The 20,573-nt window shown below is 45.6% G+C and overlaps 1 protein-coding gene and 1 long non-coding RNA gene across 2 annotated transcripts in view; one reads left to right on the top strand and one right to left on the bottom strand.

Moving 5' to 3' along the window:
• SPRED2 (sprouty related EVH1 domain containing 2) overlaps positions 1 to 17,629 on the bottom strand; it is a 110,917-nt gene extending 93,288 nt beyond the window's left edge. The window contains exon 1 of the mRNA XM_029937488.1: positions 16,886 to 17,629. Within this exon, the coding sequence (XP_029793348.1) occupies positions 16,886 to 16,911 (26 nt within the window). The 5' untranslated portion in view covers positions 16,912 to 17,629. The remainder of the gene's footprint in view (positions 1 to 16,885) is intronic.
• Positions 16,762 to 20,335, top strand: LOC115289892. Its single transcript, XR_003907856.1, has 3 exons — positions 16,762 to 17,094; positions 17,479 to 18,147; positions 20,256 to 20,335. It is a non-coding gene; the product is annotated as an uncharacterized LOC115289892 (long non-coding RNA).
• The last annotated feature ends 238 nt before the right edge of the window (positions 20,336 to 20,573 follow it).

Below are 20,573 nucleotides of genomic sequence, written 5' to 3' on the forward strand. Positions count from 1 at the left end.
ACCTTCATCTGCCTCAGACTTCTGTAAAGCGAGCTTTTTTGAGGGGAGGAGCCGAAGAGGAGAGGGTAGAGGACTAAGGGATCAACAGGACTCTAGAAATCTATGAATGCGGATTCAAAATAGATTCAGAGTCTGAGATGCACAGGCCCAGAAAATTGTGCTCAACTGCCATTTTTCTGGAAAGAAGTCTTTGAGCTCTTAGTAAGTCATTAGCTGACTTTGGTCCCATTTTTTGGTTTGGTTTTTAAAAAATTGTGACAAAATATGCATAACAAAGTAGTTACCATTTTAGCCATTTTTAAGTATATGGTTCAGTGGCATTAAGCACATTTACGTTGTTGTGCAAGACTATGTCCCATTTTTAAGTCTGCCCTTCGCATTTTCTCACTTCTGGGTGACAAGCTATAATCTTAAAATATGGCATCAGTTTTTGTTATAGACATCTGTTTTAAGTCAATGTATTTTCATTTCTAGGTAAAAGCATATGATTCTATAATTCTGTTTTCCTTTAAGTTTCAGCAAATACCAGTTCCACGTTAACAAAGACTTGTTAAAAAATCAAATCCAAGAACTATTCTTGTTCCCTGCAAAATAAGTGGTTCCACTCCACCAGAGGAAAAACAAAACCAGACCTACATTTACTATTTTAACTATTAAAATAGATCAATTTGTATCCTAAAGGCATCTGTGTTACATCACCAACTTAATAGGTCTTTCAAAGGTTTAGCAAAACCTTTTTTAAAAATAATAAAAAACAGTCATAATACTGGACAGCTGTAGGTGATTTTTTCATATGCTTTAGAATTTTTTTGTTAAATAAAAGAGCTCTTGGATCAACAATTAGAATTTATTTCTTGTCTCTTATGATCTCACTTCACATGTAACATCAATTTGGTATCTTCTTCCCTTAGCAATTATTTGTTATCCAACTTAAAGGAGATGGAACCAAGAGGAAAGGGCAGAAAAAGAGGGAGGAACATTCCTCAGAACATTCCCATTTGCTGATATGGATGCATATGTGTTGCCTTCTGAATACCTTCCAAAACGGTCCATGACTCAGGATAAATGAACGGTAGTGACAGCCTGGGTGGGGGTGGGGGGGGGTGTCTTTTTTTCTGAAATATAATTGACATGTAACATTATGTTAGCTTCAGGTGTACAACATGATTCGATATTTATGTAAACTGTGAAATGATCACCACAATAAGTCTAGTTAACATCTGTCACCCAGAATCTTTAAAAGGAGGAAGTTCTCCCCAGTCAGTACCATATTGGTTGGTTGAAACCCTCTAGAGGTTTGGTTGGGCGTTCCCCTCTTCCGAATCCTGTAATCTAAAACATACTAGGTTCTCCTAGATTTAACAATGACACGCAGGGCGGAGGTGAAGTTCTAATTCAATTCATCTGGGGATGAGAAAGGTAGGACTGGAAAGTAGGAAGGCACTGCCTCCTCAACAGCATCCCACACCAACCCCAGACATGCTCCACCTTGGGGTCTCTCGTGATACTGATAATCAGGACAGTTGCGGGGGTGGGGGAGGGAGGGTCTCTTTCAGGGTGCATGCCAGGGGTGGGTGGACCACAGCTGTCTAATTCTCCAGGTCTCCGCTGTGTTCTTTGTTGTGGAACAAGAGCAATGTGAAGGGGGACTCCATCACTGACAACCAAAAGATCTGTATCATTTGGATGATCCAGAAGCACTAGAAGTAGGAGTCTGAAAACTCCACACTGAAATCTTTAGGCTTACAAGGGGCCCTTTATGAGTGAGAAGAAAGCCCAGCTGGAGGGGATGAACAAGAAGAAACAAACGGGAGGGGTGGACAGAAGCCCATGAGAAAGAAATTTTTAAAAATGCAGGTTTCCTATCCTACACAAGCAGTGTGAATCTTGTTATCCCAGGGGGAGTCTTGACTGAAAACTATAATTTCAAAGCCAGAATGGGGACTGGATCAGGTCTCACCATGGCAAAGTAGGGTGGTCCTTCCAGCCTGTCTGCTGGACCTTTGGTTCTTAGAGATTGTGTCTTTGTGTAGAGATTGTTTTCATTCTTCCCCAAGTTTAGGTTTCTGAATGCCCTTGGCTACAACACTAGCTGTCTTTGGTACAAAGGATAATCCCAACTTTATCTAGGTTCAGCCTATGGGGCAGTGACCTTAGAAAAACTTACAGTAAAAAGCTACCATAAAACATGCTACTATATGACCAGCTCTTCCCTTCCTTTCTTCGCTGTGACAACACCTGCTGGCTCAGAAGCGTGCCATGTTCTCACACGAATGTGCCCAAACCGCCCCCCCTCCCATCCTGGCATCTACCTACCCCCACCCCACGAGACCTGCATATCAAATATTACTTCCTGCTGTCTATGACCACACTGCCTTGGCAGTTAACATCAAAAGCAAACACATGGGGAGAACAGAAGGCACTGGCGCTGGGGAGGAAGAACAAGCAGAGGTAATGTTTCATAAACTTTTTTGCCGGTGCCCAGGTGCAAAAACCTTTGAACATCACATGTATTTCAACTTTTCGTCTAGGGGCTCATCTCCTCTCTTGCAGAATGGTGAGCTAAAAGAGGCCCTCTTCTGTCTCTACTCCCTCCCCTTTTGTCCCTGAAACACAACAAACATGTAGAAGGCAGACCTCAGGCCCCCTGCCTGCTACCTGCAGGGGAGCCCCACAGGGACAGCACTTGGCAAGCTTTTCTACTGCACCCTGTTGCACAAGAGGGGGCCAAGGCTACCAACCTGTTCAGTCTTGATGGCTCACCATCTACCTGGGCTATGTTTTCCTGAGCTGATTGTTTCTACCACCTTTCTCCTGCCTCCCAAGAGTTCCACAACTTGAGGGCAGCAACTGTCATGAATATTTGACAGAGCACCCAAAACAGGACTGAAACCAAGGCCAGATGACATCTGCTCACGGACACATCCCAAACCACCAACGAGCTGTGTGACCCCAGTATACGCATGACCTCTCCAGACTGCAATTCATGTGTAAAAGAAGAAAGCTTAGATGATATTTTCCTAAGATCCTCTCCAGTTCCGTAATTTTATGGTCTAATTGCAACCAAGTTACTCTGTCGAGGAAGGGCAATGTATCCTCCACTTTCACAAGGGCCATTTCAACAGATCAGTAACAATACTACAAACAAAAACAAAACTCACTTGAGTTATTCCCAAATTGTAAGCTTGATCTACAAAGTAAATTGGTTAATTGTGTTCTGAATTTCACAGCCCACTTGACCTTCTTCCAATAAACACAATGACACTGTCCTTGGAACAAAGCTTTTTACAGCAATGCCTCTGCATTTAATTAAGACCAGAGAGAAAAGTCCTGCCCAGGTAGAGCAAGAGCAACAAGTGTTAGCAGCCTCTTTGACTCCAGCCTAGTCTGCAGCCTCTAACTAGTTTGACTAATCTGAATTTACCAACCTATCACTTCATCATCTCTGTGCTTCAACCGTAAACAGCTTTGTCCTACCTAAAGAACAAATGTCCAAATACCCACTTTGTTAGCACCGCACTCAGTGGCCTCCCAAGAAGCCTCAGCGAACTCAACCAGCTGCTTCTCTGAGCTTCCCCAGCAGACACCTAGAGGAGGGGTTTCCTGCCGGTGGAAGAAACTTTTGGACAAGAGATGCTTCCTCCCTATAAGGCTTGACCTGTGCCTCCCCACAAATACCACCACCATCCTTCCCTGAGTCCTGTAAAATTCAAGTCCCTTCCTGTTAAAAGTGAACTCTTCCCTAACTGGTGCAGACTAAAGTACTTACATTCTGCTTTGTATTTTTCTGTTTTAAAAAAGAATATTTATGCCAACAAACACATGAAGATGCTCAACATCACTAGTCATCAGACAAGTCAAAAATCACAATAAGACATGACCTTACACCTGTCAGTATAGCTAGTATCAAAAAGGCAAGAAAAAACAAGGGTTGGCAAGGATGTGGAAAAAAAGGAACACTTGTGCACTGTTAGTAGGAATGTAAATTGGTGCAACCATTATGGAAAACGGTTTAGGGGTACCTTAAAAATTAGAAATAGAAATACCATACAATCTAGTAATTCCACTACTGCGTATTTACCCAAAGAAAACAAAAAACTCTAATTCAAAAAGATATACACACCCCTACATTCAGTGTGGTATTATTAAAATTGCTAAGATAGGGAAGCAATTGTCCATCAAGAGATGAATGGATAAAGATGTGGCGCATGCACAGGCACCCACCATGAAAGGTTCCTCAGCCATAAACAGGAAGGAGATGTGGCCATTTGCAACAACATGGTTAGACCGAAGGGTATTATGCTAAGTGAAATGTATCAGAGAAAGACAAATACCAAATGATTTCACTCGTATGTAGAATCTAAAAAACAAAATAAACAAAGCAGAAACAGACCCATAAATACAGGGAACAAAGTGGTGGTTACTGGGGGGGAGGGGCAAATGGTTGTCGAGGAGGGGCGGTCCAGGCTTCCCGGGGATGACCGCACAGGGAATGCGGCCTGTGGTAGGGCAGTGTAATGGCCTTGTATGGTGACGGATGGTGTGGTGAGCACAGCGCAAGGTATAGACAGAGTTGTGGAGTCACTCTGCTGTATACCTGAAACTAATGTGACACTGCATCAGCTCTGCCTCAACAAAAGAAGAAGAATATTGTGCTTATAAATGAATACGAATACGTTTTCTTAACATTAACTCTCCCTATAGCATCTGGAACTAGAAGAGTGCTTCAATATTGTCACGTTGTACAACCCCTTTATTTCAGAGATGAGAAAGCAGGGTCCAGACAAGATCGACCTCTCAGGTCGCATGGCAGGTTAGTGGCAGAGAAGGAATGGGAACCTAAGTTTCCTGACTCCCAGAGCTTTCTACACGCGGAAATGCGGCACCCGTCCTCTTTGCTGCTCAGTATCCATCTGAGAGCTGCGCAGCACAGGCTGGGTGATGCTGACTGTGGGAACAAAAAGGGACACGAACCGGAGGAGAAAATAGACTCATGCCCCCAGCGCCTCCTCCTTTAATCAGAAGACCCAACATGACGCCAAGTCTCCAGGGGAGATATCCTGACTGCTTTTCAGTGTGTCCTCATCCAACTAAACTTGGCCCCCACTTTCCTCAGACCTTCCAACCAATACACCCTGGAGTCGGAACAAACCCTCTCACATACATGTCCTCTACAGAATGACCACACTTACATTCTTACATCAGAATGAGGGCCACGAGGATTTCCAATTTTCTAAGTATAAAAACCCAAAGGGAGAAAATTCAAGGACGAGCTCCCCTCCCCAGGGATTACAGTTTTATTTGTTAATAACTGTGAGATGAGAAAAAGATACGACAAACATCTACTGAGAATTGTGTTGTATTTTAATGAGGTGGTGTTTTGTTATTCTATAAATGCAGCTTCGTACATTGAAAGAGAGTAATAGATAAAAATGGGTGACGTTATGTATTTGGATCAGACACTTGAAGTACATACGGGTTCTCAGCCACTTGTTTGGGAACTGTTGGGTGGGGGCGCCAGATCAAAACTTGGGGCGCCTGGGTGGCTCAGTCAGTTAAGCCTCGGACTTCGGCTCAGGTCAGATCTCACGTTCCTGGGTTCGAGCCCCGCGTCAAGCTCTGTGCTGACAGCTAGCTCAGAGCCTGGAGCCTGCTTGTGGTTCTGTGTCTCCTTCTCTCTCTGTCCCTCCCCCCTCTCATGCTCTCTCTATCAAAAATAAATTTAAAAACATTTAAAAAAATTAAAAAAAAAAAAGACTTCATACGGGGTGTCTAATCGCTGGAGGAAGGGGAAGACCTTTAGTCCCCTAAGACCTTCCTGTCAAAGAAGAATCTGACAGGCCAATGAAGATACAAGGAGCAGATACACAGTCAGCCTCCCTTGGATTTTCCACTGCCTCCGTGTTGCAGTCATTACTATCCTCAGAGTGGGGTTTCTAGTACTTCTGTTTCGGGGGAACGAAGGATCTCTCACTTCTATCTTCTGGCCTGTTCTGGCCTTTCCTAGCAATGCAGCCTCAAGTGGATTCACATTCCAGTCTTTTCCCCACCTCTCACCAGGAATCATCTCTAAAGAGTAAGCACTGACAGGTGATGGATAATTTGCATTTTAACCCTATTCAAATTTGGGTAAATGGTTTAATATGCATGCTAATATTCCATCATTATTCCAATTAAGGAAACTATTATGTTAAAGTGTTTAATCAGGAGAATTAAGGAGAACTCCAGACACCTAAAATTAACCTCTAATAGTCTTGACATTCATTTCATTTAGGTGCAATTTGCCAAGCTATAAGCAACTCCCTGCTTAAAACTTCTGCCTAGGCACGTGGGTATTCCTGATAAGACCTAAAAGCCATTCATTTCCTAACGAGATTGTGGCCTAAAAGAATAAACTAAAAGGGCTGCAATTTAAATACAATCAAATCCCCAAGCAGTCACATTCCAGAAGACTTAAACACCAGCATCTGGATCCCTAGGAACAACAATGCTATTCGCATCAGAAACAACACAACCACTTCCTCTTTCTCTGACCTTCTCTGTTTAATTACTTCCTGTGATTTCTTCTAGGGCTGAGCGCGCCCTGGAGCGGCGGGCTTCCCATACAAGGCTGATTTGTCTGGAAGGTGGCGCATGCCAGCTGACCCTAGACATTACAGACAAAGAGCTAAGGGCTCTGTGTTTCTTTTAAGTGATGGATCTGTTTGGCCTCCTGGCATTCACCAAGAACTTTTTTTAAGCCGTAAGAAAAAAATTCTTCCAGTACATTCCCATCTAAGATCAAGCTGTTATCGTGAAGCTGCCATCCCTGCCAGGGATGGGGAAGTGGCTGCTTGATAATCTCTCTCCGTGTTGAAGTAGCACCAACTTGTCCAATGAGCTTCTTCAACAGATTTCCAAATGCCGAGTATGCGAAGTCGCCTTTGCAGACACAAACCTGGCAGCTGTGAGCTTACTATCATCACAAGCAGACAGGCCTTGCTACTCATAAAACGTGGTCCACGGAGCAGGAGCACCAGCAGCACATGGAAGTTTATTAAAAACACAGAATCGGAGGCCTTACTGAATCAGATGCCTCATTTTGCAAGGTTCCCAATGCAAGTTCAAGTTTGGTCATCCTTTCAAAATAACTAGGCTAAAACATAGGTGCAGAAGAACACTGTGCATTGGTATCCATTCTGCTCAAATGGACTTCCAAGGAAAAGGTGGCTAGTTGTCTTTCCCAAAGAAGTGCCTATAGAGTTGCCCCCCTCTTTTTTTGTTTATTTATTGTGTGTGTGTGTGTGTGTGTGTGTGTGTGTGTGTGAGAGAGAGAGAGAGAGAGAGAGAGAGAGAGGGAAACAGAGAATCCTAAGCAGGCTCTGCACTGACAGCGTGCGGCTTGAACCCACAAATCACGAAACCAGGACCTGAGCCAAAATTCAGAATCAGATGCTTAACCCACTGAGCCACCCAGGTGCCTCCACCCTATCAGTACAGAAAAGGCCACCTCTGTGGGCCCTGCTTCTCTCTTCAGAGCTGAAAAGGAAGGCAAGAAAAAAATGTCACCTCACAGTTTTAAGGTGTTTTCAGGATCCAACGTGAGTTCTAATTTCAGTGGCTCGACAGTAATATAAATCAAGCTGTACACACAATTTTTTTATACGAGAAAACTAACGCTCTATAAAATGATATTCTACAAATGTGGGATCTGACGTCAAAGGACCTGGATTAAAAATAAATTCTGCTCTGTGTCCTCAGACCAGATACTTAACCTCACTGAATCTTTCCCTTGCCTGCAGTTTGTGGATGCCTGACTGTTAGACATATTCCATCCACGTGTGAGTTGCACAACTATGTGTACACAAAGCGCACGCACGCCCTAAAAATAACTGGAAGAACCTGTTAGGGGGTTCTGGCAAAGGCATGGAGCTCCTTTAATGATCTGGAAGAAGAGGTTCTGCCACCCCAAATTTGGGGATCCCAATGCCTGCAGCTCTAGGAGGAATCCTAGGGAAGCAGAGGGAGGAAAGAGTAAACAACTCTGGTTGTCAATCATCAAGATGATGCTGTCCTCACACCCCTAAGGCATATGAAAGTGCCCAGCACCTTAGAACAGAAGCTCCCTATGGACAGAGACTCTCCCTCTGAGTCACAGCTCTGGTACCGTCTGGAACACTGTATCTGATGCACTGGGTGCAGGATGTGAATGGCACTTAACAGCCGGTCACTTCCTTTCCTCAAGACTTGCTGCCCTAGTTATTTTATCCAGTAAGATAATTTATACGTGGCTTTACAATTAGAGTGCAAGTATCTTCTACAGTCAAGTTCTTTAGATTCAAAGTCTACCACACTCGAAATGGATACCTGTAATCTAGTGTCCCTGAATCTCCTTGGTGTAAAAGATATCTAAGAGTGGATGGTAAGGGCCTTAAAACTGGTTTAAAAACAGCAGACTCCAGAACTGAAACCCTTTTAAAACACAGATTAATAAGAAGGCAACCATTACACCTTCAGGGCCAGAAGTAACACTAAGCCAATGAATACTACTTTGGCAGAGCAGACCTGCTTTTGAATTTTGAGCCAAAGAAAAAGCACGTGTTTGATTTAACCTATTAAGTGAAGGAGAAAGATTTAATTACTACATTAAGATGATATTCACACTTACGCAGCTTTAAAAGATCTGTAAAAATGAGTAAAATTATTGGGATGCTGGTGATTAAATTAAACCTCTGATCTAGCATTCACTTCATTTCTTTGCTGAAAATATAAAACATAAACACCAACATGTCATGCAAGCAAACAAAACAAGTCATAAGCTAATTTACTCCAAAAGAAACTTCAGACCTGCCCCCAGCCCATCCTAAGACTATTGACTCTTAGAAACAACCTGAATGACATTGGTGATTAGATGTCTAGACCACATACAAGGATGGCAAAAAAGTCAAAGATGCTCCTATAGGTAAGTGCACTGACAGTGCAAGAGGAAGCAAGCGATGACAAGACGAAATAGCCAGCTAGGATCACTGAGTAAAAGGGGCCAATAGTTAGCTGGGCCTCTGATATTATAGCACCAAAACCAAAGTGCTAGTCTAGAAGGAACTACCAGCACAGCACCAGAGAGCCAAATAAAAAGCAGAACATGACTTCCAGACTCTAATTCTCCTCCTAGAAACCCCCTTGAGCAGGTCTCTTTGGCTCTCACGGTCATAAAGTGAGAATCTTGTCTCTTGCCTCAAAAATGTGAAGGTAAAATATTATTAATGGATACCCTCTACCTTGTAAATTCTTAAAATAAAGGATATCTTGCTACATGATGTGAGACACTGGAAGTGAGGGAGTCCCACAGAATTCCCAATCTATCAGGCACTGTGCTAAAACGCTCCACCTTCACGATTTCATTTCCACTTTTTAACAGCCTATGAAATAGAGAGTAGAGTGAGCATCATTTACATTAACCCAGGGCTCCTGGCTTAAAGCACTCGCGAGGGCCCTTCAGTCAGTAGAGGGGAGAAGCAGGATGTGACCCCAAAGCCCGTATTTCCTCCACCCCTCCTGAAAGGTTTGAAAAGACAACCTCAAAGTCTTTTTGGATGTAGGTACAGTAAGAATAATACTTTATATTTTGACATTAGGTAAAATTATGTTGCAATTAATGAATATCTGCTTTAACCAATCAATAAACGTTTGCAGAAAGCCTACTAAGTGCTCCACACTCTGCAAGGTTATGGGCCTAAGGGTCAATAAGCTATTATTCCCACACTTAGAAGGGCAGACGTGCCAGCCTTCTTTGTGCATTCTCAGGGTGGGATGCAAATACAAGGTAGGTAGTGCTTATCTGAAAACTCAATACTGGAAGCCAGAGCCAAAGCAATGCCAAGGAGAAAAAGAAAGAAGAGAAGTAAGTAATGAAAATGAAAAGACAAAGATGTCATTACCAGATGAACTAGGAAAGACAATTAAAAAACTTAACTTGTTAATTAAGTTTAAGCACTTAGGAATGGACCAAAGGGACTATATATTTAACAATGCAAACAACCAGGCTTGAAAAAGGATTATTTCAGTACCCACAGGAGCCAAAGCCACACATTTTAGAAGCTGCCCATGTTCTAATCTCCAGCTCTCGATGCTAGGATGAAGTCAGGATCCATTTCTTCACCTCTGCACTATAAGTGAACGCAAAGGCAGAAATTCTGTTTTTAAATAAATATTAAACTACCCTTTGAGAATAGCATAAACAACATAGGCAAGATTTGCTACCTTGTGTGTGGCGTGCCACATGGGAACACACTATCAAAGATCACCTGAGAAATTAGTTATGCAACAGCTGTTACTTAATTTAGTGACCTCCTATGCCAGTTACTATCAAGTGTTTTCCTAAGATCCTGGCCTGACTTCCTACCCACGACAGGGAACACATGTCAAGCGACGGTAACAATTCTTTCAAGCCCACTTAGGGCAAGCACACAGGAAATACATTTTGCTCCACAGGGCACTGCGTGCATGAGTGTAAATATTCCTTCTATGCCAGGGACTAAAAGCCCCAGGAAATGCCTTTAAAAAAAAAACATCAATGTGGTAGCCTTAAATATTGATTAAAAAGAAATATTTACAAGAGTTTATCAATAGGACTGCATCTCAAAATAACAACCGCCCGATTTATGTAAAAACAAGCCAAAATAACCACACACACCAAGACGTGCTGCTCTGCCTCTCCGATCATCTTGTTTGCTTTCTGAGGATTCTGCTGTTAGAATTTGTGTTCAGCCCGGTAATATAGGGACTGTGCCAATACTGGTGTGCATCAGCACAGCTGTCTCCAACTTTAAGTGTTAAGACTCCATCAGAATCCTGCAGCGACTGCAAATTGTTAATACAGTGTTTTCTGCCGAGATTCTCCTGCAGGGGCCGAAACACAGCCCTGGCTTATTGTACTCGGGGTCTTCCACTTCCCAACTTGTACGACAGTGACTGGAATTGAAATGGTTTTGAGTTATCAATCACAGATCACTACCACCTGACAGTTCTGCACCCAACTTCCACAAAATGAGCCAAGGGCTACCTGTGAACATGGCGTTGCTCAGAGGGGCCTTATACACGCTGCAAGCTAACCAAACACAAATGATTGTAATTGTTGCATTCTGCATTCGTTGGTAGGGACAAAGCATTTTAAAATGATTAAATCCATTTTTAAAAAATTCAACAGACATTTACAAAGCAACATGCCCAACAGTACTGAGCTGACAACTAGAAAACTAGGCAGTTAAGAGGTAATCCTGAATCCAAAAAGCTCATATTCTAGTAAGAATGTAGCTGCGTGTAAGCCCAACACTAACTGGTAATAACTGCCACGCAGTGTGGGAAAAAATGCTCTACAAAGTCCTCAGTTTTGACTTGAAGAGCCAGGGTGACAAAAGTCTAGGAGAACCTCATAATAGGAATGGCCACAGAACTGGCTGGGGGGAATGAACAGAATTTCATTTGTTGAAGGAAAGGAAGAAAGAAAATTTCAGAATAAAGATTACGAGTAAACAGACTGTTGAGGCAGAAACGTTTTGGCGTTTGTATTGATTCACTCTGTATATGTTTTATTTGGCTAAAAGGAAGTGGCAAGCAGAGGGGATCAGCCACAGCTAGAAAAGAGGACGCCCTTGCTAAATCCCTGTGGATACAAGTCTACCAGGGAAGAGAAGTCCAAGCCCACCACGCAGAAAAATGGATGGCCTCAAAGTAGGCACTTAACTTTATACAATGATAATGTCCTGGCTTACAGGCTTGTTAAGGTCTTTCCAAGTTTTGTTTTGTTGACTTGCTTTCAAGATCTTCTGGTGAATGAACCAAGATTCCAGTTCCACATAGTCAACTCCATGTTTTTAACATTTAAGGATTCTGTTCATGTGAAGTAGAAACATCCCTTTAAAAAAAAAGTGTATTTATTTATTTATTTTTGAGACAGAGAGAATGAGAGAGAGAGAGAGAGGGAGAGCGAGAGAGAGAGAATCCCAAGCAAGCTCAGAGCTGTCAGTATAGAGGCCAACTGGGGCTTAATCTCACAAACCTTGAGATCATGACCCGAGCCAAAATCAAGTCAGAGGATTAATGGACTGAACCAAGCAGGCGCCATGAAACATCCCTATTTTAAGGCTGATGCAAAGAACTGGATCAAAGTTCGTCGTTCTAGGGCTATCTAATTTACACAACTGTTTTTTACAGCTAACATCCAGCAATAACCAACCCTGAATTCATATTATTATCTGAAGGTGTATCATAGAATTTTCAAGCCCACGTTTATTTAAATCTACTTTTTTTTTATTTGAGAGAGAAAGAAAGAATGGAGGGGAAAGGAGCAGAGAGAGAGGGGAAAAGAGAATCTTAAGCAGGTTCCACATTCAGTGCAGAGCCTGAGGTAGGGCTCGATCCCAGAATCCTGGGATCATGATCTGAGCCAAAATCAGAAGTCAGACACTCAACAGAGTGAGCCACCCAGGCTCTGTATGAAAGCCTAAGTTCACTTTAATTCAGTATGTGTCTCATAGCATTTTCAGGGAAGATAAGGGAAGTGGAAAAAAATTATAGCATGACAGACTGTCACCAATACCGAAGAATTAGGGACAGACTGACAGAAACAGTGTGAGCTTGGAAGTCAGACTGACTAAGGCTGGCCACCCTGTCCTCTTCTGAGACAGTACCTCATGGTGGTTAAAAACAGTCCCTCCTGAGCCAGGAGGAGTCACATCCCAGCTCCTTCACTTACTATTATGACCTTAAACAAGTTACTCAATTTCGTAGGGCCTTAGTTTTCCCATCTATAATTGGGGGGTAATAATACCATATCTACCTCAGGGGACTGTTGAAAAGAATAAATGAGTGAAGTGCTATAAAAAAAATGCTCGCTATCTTACGTAAGCAACTTTATTTAAGCTTCCTCATCAGTTAAATGGGGTAATTCCTTCAATGGGCTGTGTGAAAATTAACATGCTGAGCCTACAAGAAATCTATCTCAGCGCCCTGCGAAAAGCCAATACCAAACACCTGTTTTATGCCTGGTGCTGAACGGTGAGCTTTATTTACATGGGCTATCTCATTTAATTTTCACAACTCCATGAGACTGGTAATATTTACTCCCATTTATTCACTCAGATAAAACCAAGGTGGTATATAAGTAACTTGCCTTAGACCAGAAGGTGAGCAAATGGCAGAGCCTTGAGCCTTAAGCATAAATTAAATATATTTAACTCAGGATCTTTCCTCGGCACCTGGCTGAAATGACAGTTGTAAGACATTTTTCAGTCAATTGGGCTGAATGCTAAAGACATCAGGGAATGAGTCTTAACTTTGTAAAGTGTGATGACATTATATTGTGGTTTCACGAAGAGCATCATCATCCTTTGGAAAATAAGCTAAAGTATCTAGATATAAGGTGTTCTGAGGTCTGATTTCTTTGAAATGGTTCAGCAAAAATATTTAATTTCTTATTTTAACGGGGAGACCTTTGAATATGAGGAAAAAGAGAACTAAGGACAAAAGTACAAGTCCATTCTCAGTGAGATATGTGTTTCAGAGAAGAGTTTATAAGAGGAACAAAACAGCTAAATAGCACCCCGGGTCTCCTGAGTTAAGCTCACTAGAGAAGGGTTCTTCATTTTGCCTAAGAATTTCCACACCATTCATGGCCATAATCAAATGCTTTAAAGAAACAAAAAAAATGCATATAACTTAAGAAATTTTCCACTCTAATGTACAAAAGATCACTTTCAATTGTTTGTTGATGCTTTTTACTTTGGAATTATAAAAAAAATCTGTAGAACTATAAATCTTAACATGCATTTTTAGCTGGAGTAGGATCAGAGAATGGTCAGAGTATTTTCTATAAAGAAGCTATTTTTTAGGACAATCAGCAAAAAGAGCAGACAAGCTTTCCCGAACTACCATATATTTACTAGATGAGTTTTAAATCGACAAGGAAAAGAGCATTAGAAGACAAAACATTTATTTTTTTTAATTAGGCACCATTTTGCCAGTTGCAAGATTCTGACTCATTGTACTGTGATGCTAAATGTGACATTTATATACCTGTAATATTTAATAAAAACCTTAAATATATATGGACTATCCAGAAACTCTATTTTATCTAAAGCATAAATGTATCTCCCATAGGTCTCTAATTCGAGGTCACCAATTCTCTTTATATGTAACACACCTTGTCTGCTTCTGAAAGGTATCTGTGGCAACTCAAACATAAAGCCATTTGAAGAGAAAATAAAAGATCAAAATTCATAAAGAGGAGGAGAAAAATAAATCTAGCAAAAACCTAGGCTAGTATGGCTACTGTAATCAAGCAATGATTTTAGCTTGGAGCTTCCGGACAGAACCCCACGACAACAAAAAAGCAATCACAGCAAAGCTGTGTCACCCAGAGAGACGCCTTCTAGGCACTAGCATTTAAAAGGAATTTTTCAGCTGGGTCATTACATAAGATCTTGAACAATATAATGGACAGTGTCCACAAATGGCAGTTTACAGCCCATGAAGCCTGTTTTCTTACAAGCTTACATTTCAGGTCTCATGCCAAGGTCACTGCATTAAAAGTAATCTTGGGAAGGCCACTTCTGCAGTGGGCTAAGGCGCCACGGCTTTCTGATTTTCTAACTGAAACCGGAACCTGTCCTCAAATACCCATAGCCTTAACTGGGCTTCCGACAGCAGTTGGGGCAGCCAGTTCCCTGCTAAGTTTCCCTGAAACAGGAAATAGAGATAGCCATTTCTTGCTGGTGATGCCACCCAAAATCCTTTTGCTTTGGATATAAGATGGGGTAGGATGCAAAGCTGATACGCTTCGGTGAAAAGGGAGAATCCAGGCCAGGGTTCCCAAGAGATGGAGCCAAGGAACCCAATGCAGGGTGAGTAGAACCAATCTCCAACAAGAATCCCCAAGAACACAGCAAGGAAGCCATCCCTACCTGCTACTACTGCTATTTCTGTGTGTAAGGACAAATCAGGACCCAGAAAAATACTTGGTCATTAGTCAAGTCCCAACGCGGGGAGAGGCCCAGCAGCATATTTCTACCCCTCCATATTTCAGCCCTACAAGCACAACGTTTTTTCATTTTATGGTTTCAAGAATACAGTCTATGAAGGCAAGCAAAATATCTGAACTAGAATGACCAGCATGGGTGGCGGGAGGACAGCGTCATGCACACAAGGCTGCATGCTCTCTAGCTGCGGGTGTCTGGCAGACCAGGGGTTACTGCAGTCAAAGATCTCTGGGGACCACAGGAAGGAAATTCCCTTTCCCAAACACCAACCCTCTCAACACCCCCTCCCTCCCAGCCTGGCAACAGTAGACTCCAAAGGATAAAGGGACATTAAAAAAAAAAAAAAGTGAAGTAGATTCTTAAGAGTAGAGCACAGCATTGTCACCTGCTGCAAGAAAAGCTCTCCCCGTCACTGAACCCTGAGTCACTTCCCCTCTCTGCACTGTCAACGATCGCAGGGGCAGAAGACCCCGGGCTTGGAGTGCAGCTACCCGAAGCCCCTACTCCCCGGAAGACACTCCCTAGGCTTCCCCCGAGGGCGCATCCCGGCGGCTGCCAACCGGCTCTTTGCGCCCAAGCCAATTCCACTGCTACCTTGGCTAATGGCAGCTCTGAATGAAAGGAGCCGAGGCAGTCTCCGGATTTATGAATGTGCAGGGGAGGAGGGGAAGGATATCATGTGACAATAAAGGAGAGTGTCTTATTCACAAAAAGGAAAAAAAAAAAAAAAAAAGAAGTGGCTGGTGGCGGGCACAGCCACTGAGCAGCGGCAACAGCCACCACTCGGACCCGAGGCCGACGACCTCGGGCGCCGGGCTCAGGAGCTCTGCCTCCGCTTCTCCCGCGATTGGAAATGCCTCGGGCGGGGGTGGGAGAAAGTCAAACCCGATTTCACTACCGCAAGGCTGAAAGAAGCCTCTCCTTGGCCTGGGGCTGGAAAAAAAGGCACCCATCCCGAGGAGGACCTTGGGCCAGCCTCGGAGCCCCTCCAGCAAAGCGCCCCGAGCATTGTTCCCCTCGGGCTCGCGGGCCGGGCACGCATGCCTGTGCACGCGCGCACACACACACAAACACACACATGAACACACACATACAGACACAGACACACACACTCACTGGCCCGCAGCACGTTGCCCCGCACGCTCCCGCCCGCCCCCGCCGCACACGACTCGGATCCGCCCCCGAGCTGCCCCAACCCCGCGGGGCGCCAGTCCCGAGCCCACAAGCGCGTGCACACACGCTCACCGGCGCCGCGGGACCCCTCGGGCAGCTCCGGCACGATGACCCGCCGGGGGATCCCGGCTCACGCAGACCCCCGCGCAGTCCGCGCCCAGTCCTCCCCTCGCTCCGCGGTGTTTTTATGAATGAAAATGTGGTATGCAAATGAGAGCGATTCAAGAAAACGAAATGGCGGAGCCTGGGCCCCAGTGGGCTCCCTAAGGGACCCGGGAGGAAGGGGGCGAGCGGCGGGGCAGGAGTCACAAAGTCACCAAGTGAAAACCCACCGACCCCAGGAAGCCAGAGTGGGGGTGTCAGGTCTTGGGCTCTGGCAGCCAAAGATTTCGGGGGGGGGTTGGTGAGTCCCCGGAGAGGGAGCGGGGACCGCCCCGAGGTCACCCGCTCGCCCTTGGCCCCCGCTGTGGCCACCAGCCGGCCGAACCAAGGCGCACCCCCGCCGGTCCACAGCAATCTTTGCCCCCTCCTCACTTCAGCAGCAAGGGGAGAAATCTCGCAACCCAAAGCCCACAGGCCAGCGAGTCGTTGCACCCCACGCCAAGTTCACCCAACCAGCGTCCCCGCCTGCGTCCTCAGCCCCGGCCCCCACGCTGCCCCCACGGGGCACCCTTTTCCCACCCCGCGGCCAAACTTACTCGTCCGGGTGTGTTTCTTCGGTCATTTTCCTGTTCACCTAGACGCCTGTCCCGCGGCGGGCAGCTTTGCTCCCTTCATCTTCCTGTCCGTTCGCCCCCCTTCTTCACATCTCCGGAGATCGCCTGATTCGGTTGGGGAGGGGGAGCGGCAAGAGATGAAGGGGGCGCCGCAGAAGGCAGAAGGGGAAGCTGGGCGACAGGAACGCGAGGTGAGGTTTGGGGAAGGGGGTGCAAAGGCAAGCTGAGGGAGGGGTGAGCGCCGCAGCGCCGCGGGCGAGGCAGGAGGGGCTCCGGGGGCTCGGTTGCGGGAAGAGGGGGAGAGATTTGAGCCGGGGACGGCGGTGGGGGAGAGGAGGAGAAAAACAAGCGCGCTGAGGAGCGGCGGGGACTGCTGAGAGGAGGAGGAGAGGAGGGCCGGCCGGGGGTGGGGGCTCGGTCCGGGGTCGCCCCCGGGGCCGGGCCAATCACGGTTCCGGGGAGCGGTCGGCAGCCGGGGGAGGTGCGCCTGGGAGGCGGTGCAGGGCGCCCCGTCCGAGCCCCATCTCTAGACTCCACCGATTTACTCCATATTGGATTCTCACCGCGGCCAACAGGAGGAGGAAGTAGGGCGGAAGCGATGACGTCTTCCCAGCGGCCAGAGGTGGTGGAGTGCAAAAAGCTTCCTACTTGCGACCGAAAGAAAAAAAAAAAAAAGGAGAAAAAAAAAAAACTTTGTCCCGCCTACTGAGCATGCCCGGCTTCCTTTCCCCCCTCCCTCCTGGCTTCCACTCCCGGAGGAGCAGCGGAGCGGAGTTGTTTGTGCAGCGTCTGTCTAGCTCCGATCCTTTTTCGCCAACGCTCCGGGTTTTAAGATGCCCGAGAAGAGGGAGGAGGCGGGAGCCGGGGACTCGCACACATCTGGCTCCAGTTTTGTGCCCTCCCTCCATCTCAACCCCTGGATTAAAAATAGGGGGGGCGGGAGCGAAGACGCGGAGATCAGGGGAGGCCCGGAGGGGTGTTCTGGCTCAGAGGACCAAGTACCCCCAACGGTGGAGCCGGAGGGTGGGGGCGGCACAGGTGCTTTCGCCGGGATTCTGAATGGCAGAGGCTCTTTATTTTTTCCTTCCAATTTCACGTGAATCTTGTGATCATTGTCTTGCTAGCGGAACGGGCGTTTTTGAGGAATCATTATTTGTACATTAAAAAAAAAAGTAAATCCAACACAGCACTGCCCAGAAACGTTTGCATTTCAATAGAAATGATGGACTTCCTCGGGTTAAAAGGTAAGCCCAAATACATTTTAAAAATTATTTCGTAAACCTCTCTAATGTTGGTAGAGGATTCCCCTTGTCCCACGCCCTCGAAGGCCATAGTTACTGGGCCACAGGGTACCAGCCCATCGGGCTTTAGCACAGATGGGAAGATGGAGAGCTTCTGGATTCCGCCCCCCCCCCCCCACCAATTTTGATTTTTCTTGCGTTGGCCTGGAACCATGGGGCTGGGTGGGCTCATGCTTTCCAAAGCAGCACTTTCTGGGCAGTGGACAGGGCTGGCTTCCTTGGCATGCAACCTGTCCTATTGCACAGGGCTCATGGTTTGAGTGTCTGCTGTTGCTGTGTTGTTGTTTTAATTAAAAATTTTTTTCTTAATGTTTATTTACTTTTGATAGAGAGAGAAAGAGAGCGGGGAAGGGCAGAGAGAGGAGACACAGAATCCAAAGCAAGCTCCAGGCTCCAAGCTTTCAGCACAGAGCCCCATGTGGGGTTTAAGCCCACAAACAGGGAGATGCTGACCTGAGCTGAAGTCAGATGTGTAACCAACTGATCCACCCAGATGCCCCTCTGCTGTTACAATTTTGAAATTCCTAATACTGTTGGAACGAGGGGCCCAATATTTTTACATTGCAGTGGGTCCCACAAATTACATAGCTATTCAGTATTTCCTTGGGGGGGGGTCTTGCTAGAGAGCAAGAGTTACAGCCCCTGCTCCTTCCTGCTCTCCAAGCACAGTAGACTTTTCCATCCTCCTGAATGTGCCAAGAGAACATGCAGAAATTTTAAGTAAATAGCAACCATGGAACAAATTAAGAGATTAAATAAATGCCTCAAATGTAGTTTACCTAAGGAGTATATAAATGCATTTGGAGAGCTACAAGTGTTTCAAAGACAGAGTATCACCCAGAGTCAAGGAGAAACTAGTGGTTTACCCTAGGTTCATGCTTATCACAGCCATGATCTTTGTGGACCTGGATTGGTGTTCACCCGCCCTTGATGCTGAGTGCTGACGTGTAGTGCTGAAAAGAGAACTAGACGGGAGGAATGCCTGGGTTGTTTTTTTCCTAGCAGCCCTGAAACCTTGAGTGAGACTTTTAGCATTTCTTTAGTTTCCTTATAAAACAGGGCTAACAAGGCCAGTCTCATCTTTCTCAGGTTTTGGGGCCATTGAGAGTTTATGAGAAAGCACTGAACAAAGAAGGACCTCATTGTTCTCTAAATCCCCATAAGGCTAAGGCACCTCTGCAGTTCTCACCTTTGGTCATTGCTTTTCTCCTGGAGGTGCTGAAAGAGACCCCACTCAGTCATTCCTGAACTTCTAGGAACAGACATTTGTCCACATCAGAAGTATCCACCCAGTGGGCATCTCTACAGCTCCACCCTTAAGTTTCAGAGCGCCCAAATGGCTAGGTGGCAGGTGAGATGAATTAATTTCTGCAGGTAGGCAAGTGAATTGGTATCATCACCCCTCATGAATCCAGCTCCTTGCTAATAGTGAATGACTGGCCCAGATGGCAGGCCAGGCAGCCATAGGAGCAAAGCAAAACGTTTTTAAGTTTAGGAGTCACCAGGTCCCCACTTGGATGCCCTGATGCCAGATTCCAGCAGGGTCCTTAGGTTCTTTGAGCTTTGGGTTCAGCATCTGTAGTAACAGGATAATACCCACAATGTAGGATTGCTGGGAAGAATAAATGGCTATATAACGAAGGTACCGTGTTAAGCAGCACACTGCAAATAGATCAATGGCAACCCTTTCTTCTCTCTAGACAATTGTATTACCAAATGCCACTCCGCTTCACTCACGGTCCTTCATGTTCCTCTAAAGAAATCCTTCCAGTTTCTCTTCTGCTTTGTTCAACACCCAAAAGGGGTTTTTGATGGAAATGTTCCTAGCAGGTCACCCCTTGGTCTTCCCCCTCAATTACTGTGACTCCTGCAGCTCCATAGAATAAATGGCAATATTGGGCGAATAACTCAGATGTGTTTATTGATCTGAACAGCAGGGTGTTATCCAAGTCTGCAGAATTGTTACCAGGATACCATGGATTTAGGGCTTTAAGTTAATGACATTACTGAAAACTAAATACCCACATATGTGTCTCTCCCCTCACAACCAGCAAAACGGGACAGATAGCTTGGAACACGATCCATTCAATGATGTCGATTCAGATCGTACAGCTTCAAAAGTAGAGTCGATCATCTCACAACTTCACGCACACCCAGCGGAGCCCCCAGGAGGACCCCCGCCTACCCGCCCATTAAGCCGGAGTTGGGGCGGGGAAGCACTGCCCCCCCCCCCCCCCCCCGGCAACTTGGGTCTTTCCGCCGGCCGCCCGCAAAGCCCGGAGCGCGGAATCGGAGCGACCCTCGGAGGCCACTGGGCGGGCATGCTCAGTAGACCCGCAGGTCTGGTTCCATTCGGAAACCGGTAGCAG

Source organism: Suricata suricatta, chromosome 4 (genome assembly GCF_006229205.1).
Source record: "Suricata suricatta isolate VVHF042 chromosome 4, meerkat_22Aug2017_6uvM2_HiC, whole genome shotgun sequence".
Taxonomy (NCBI): domain Eukaryota; kingdom Metazoa; phylum Chordata; class Mammalia; order Carnivora; family Herpestidae; genus Suricata; species Suricata suricatta.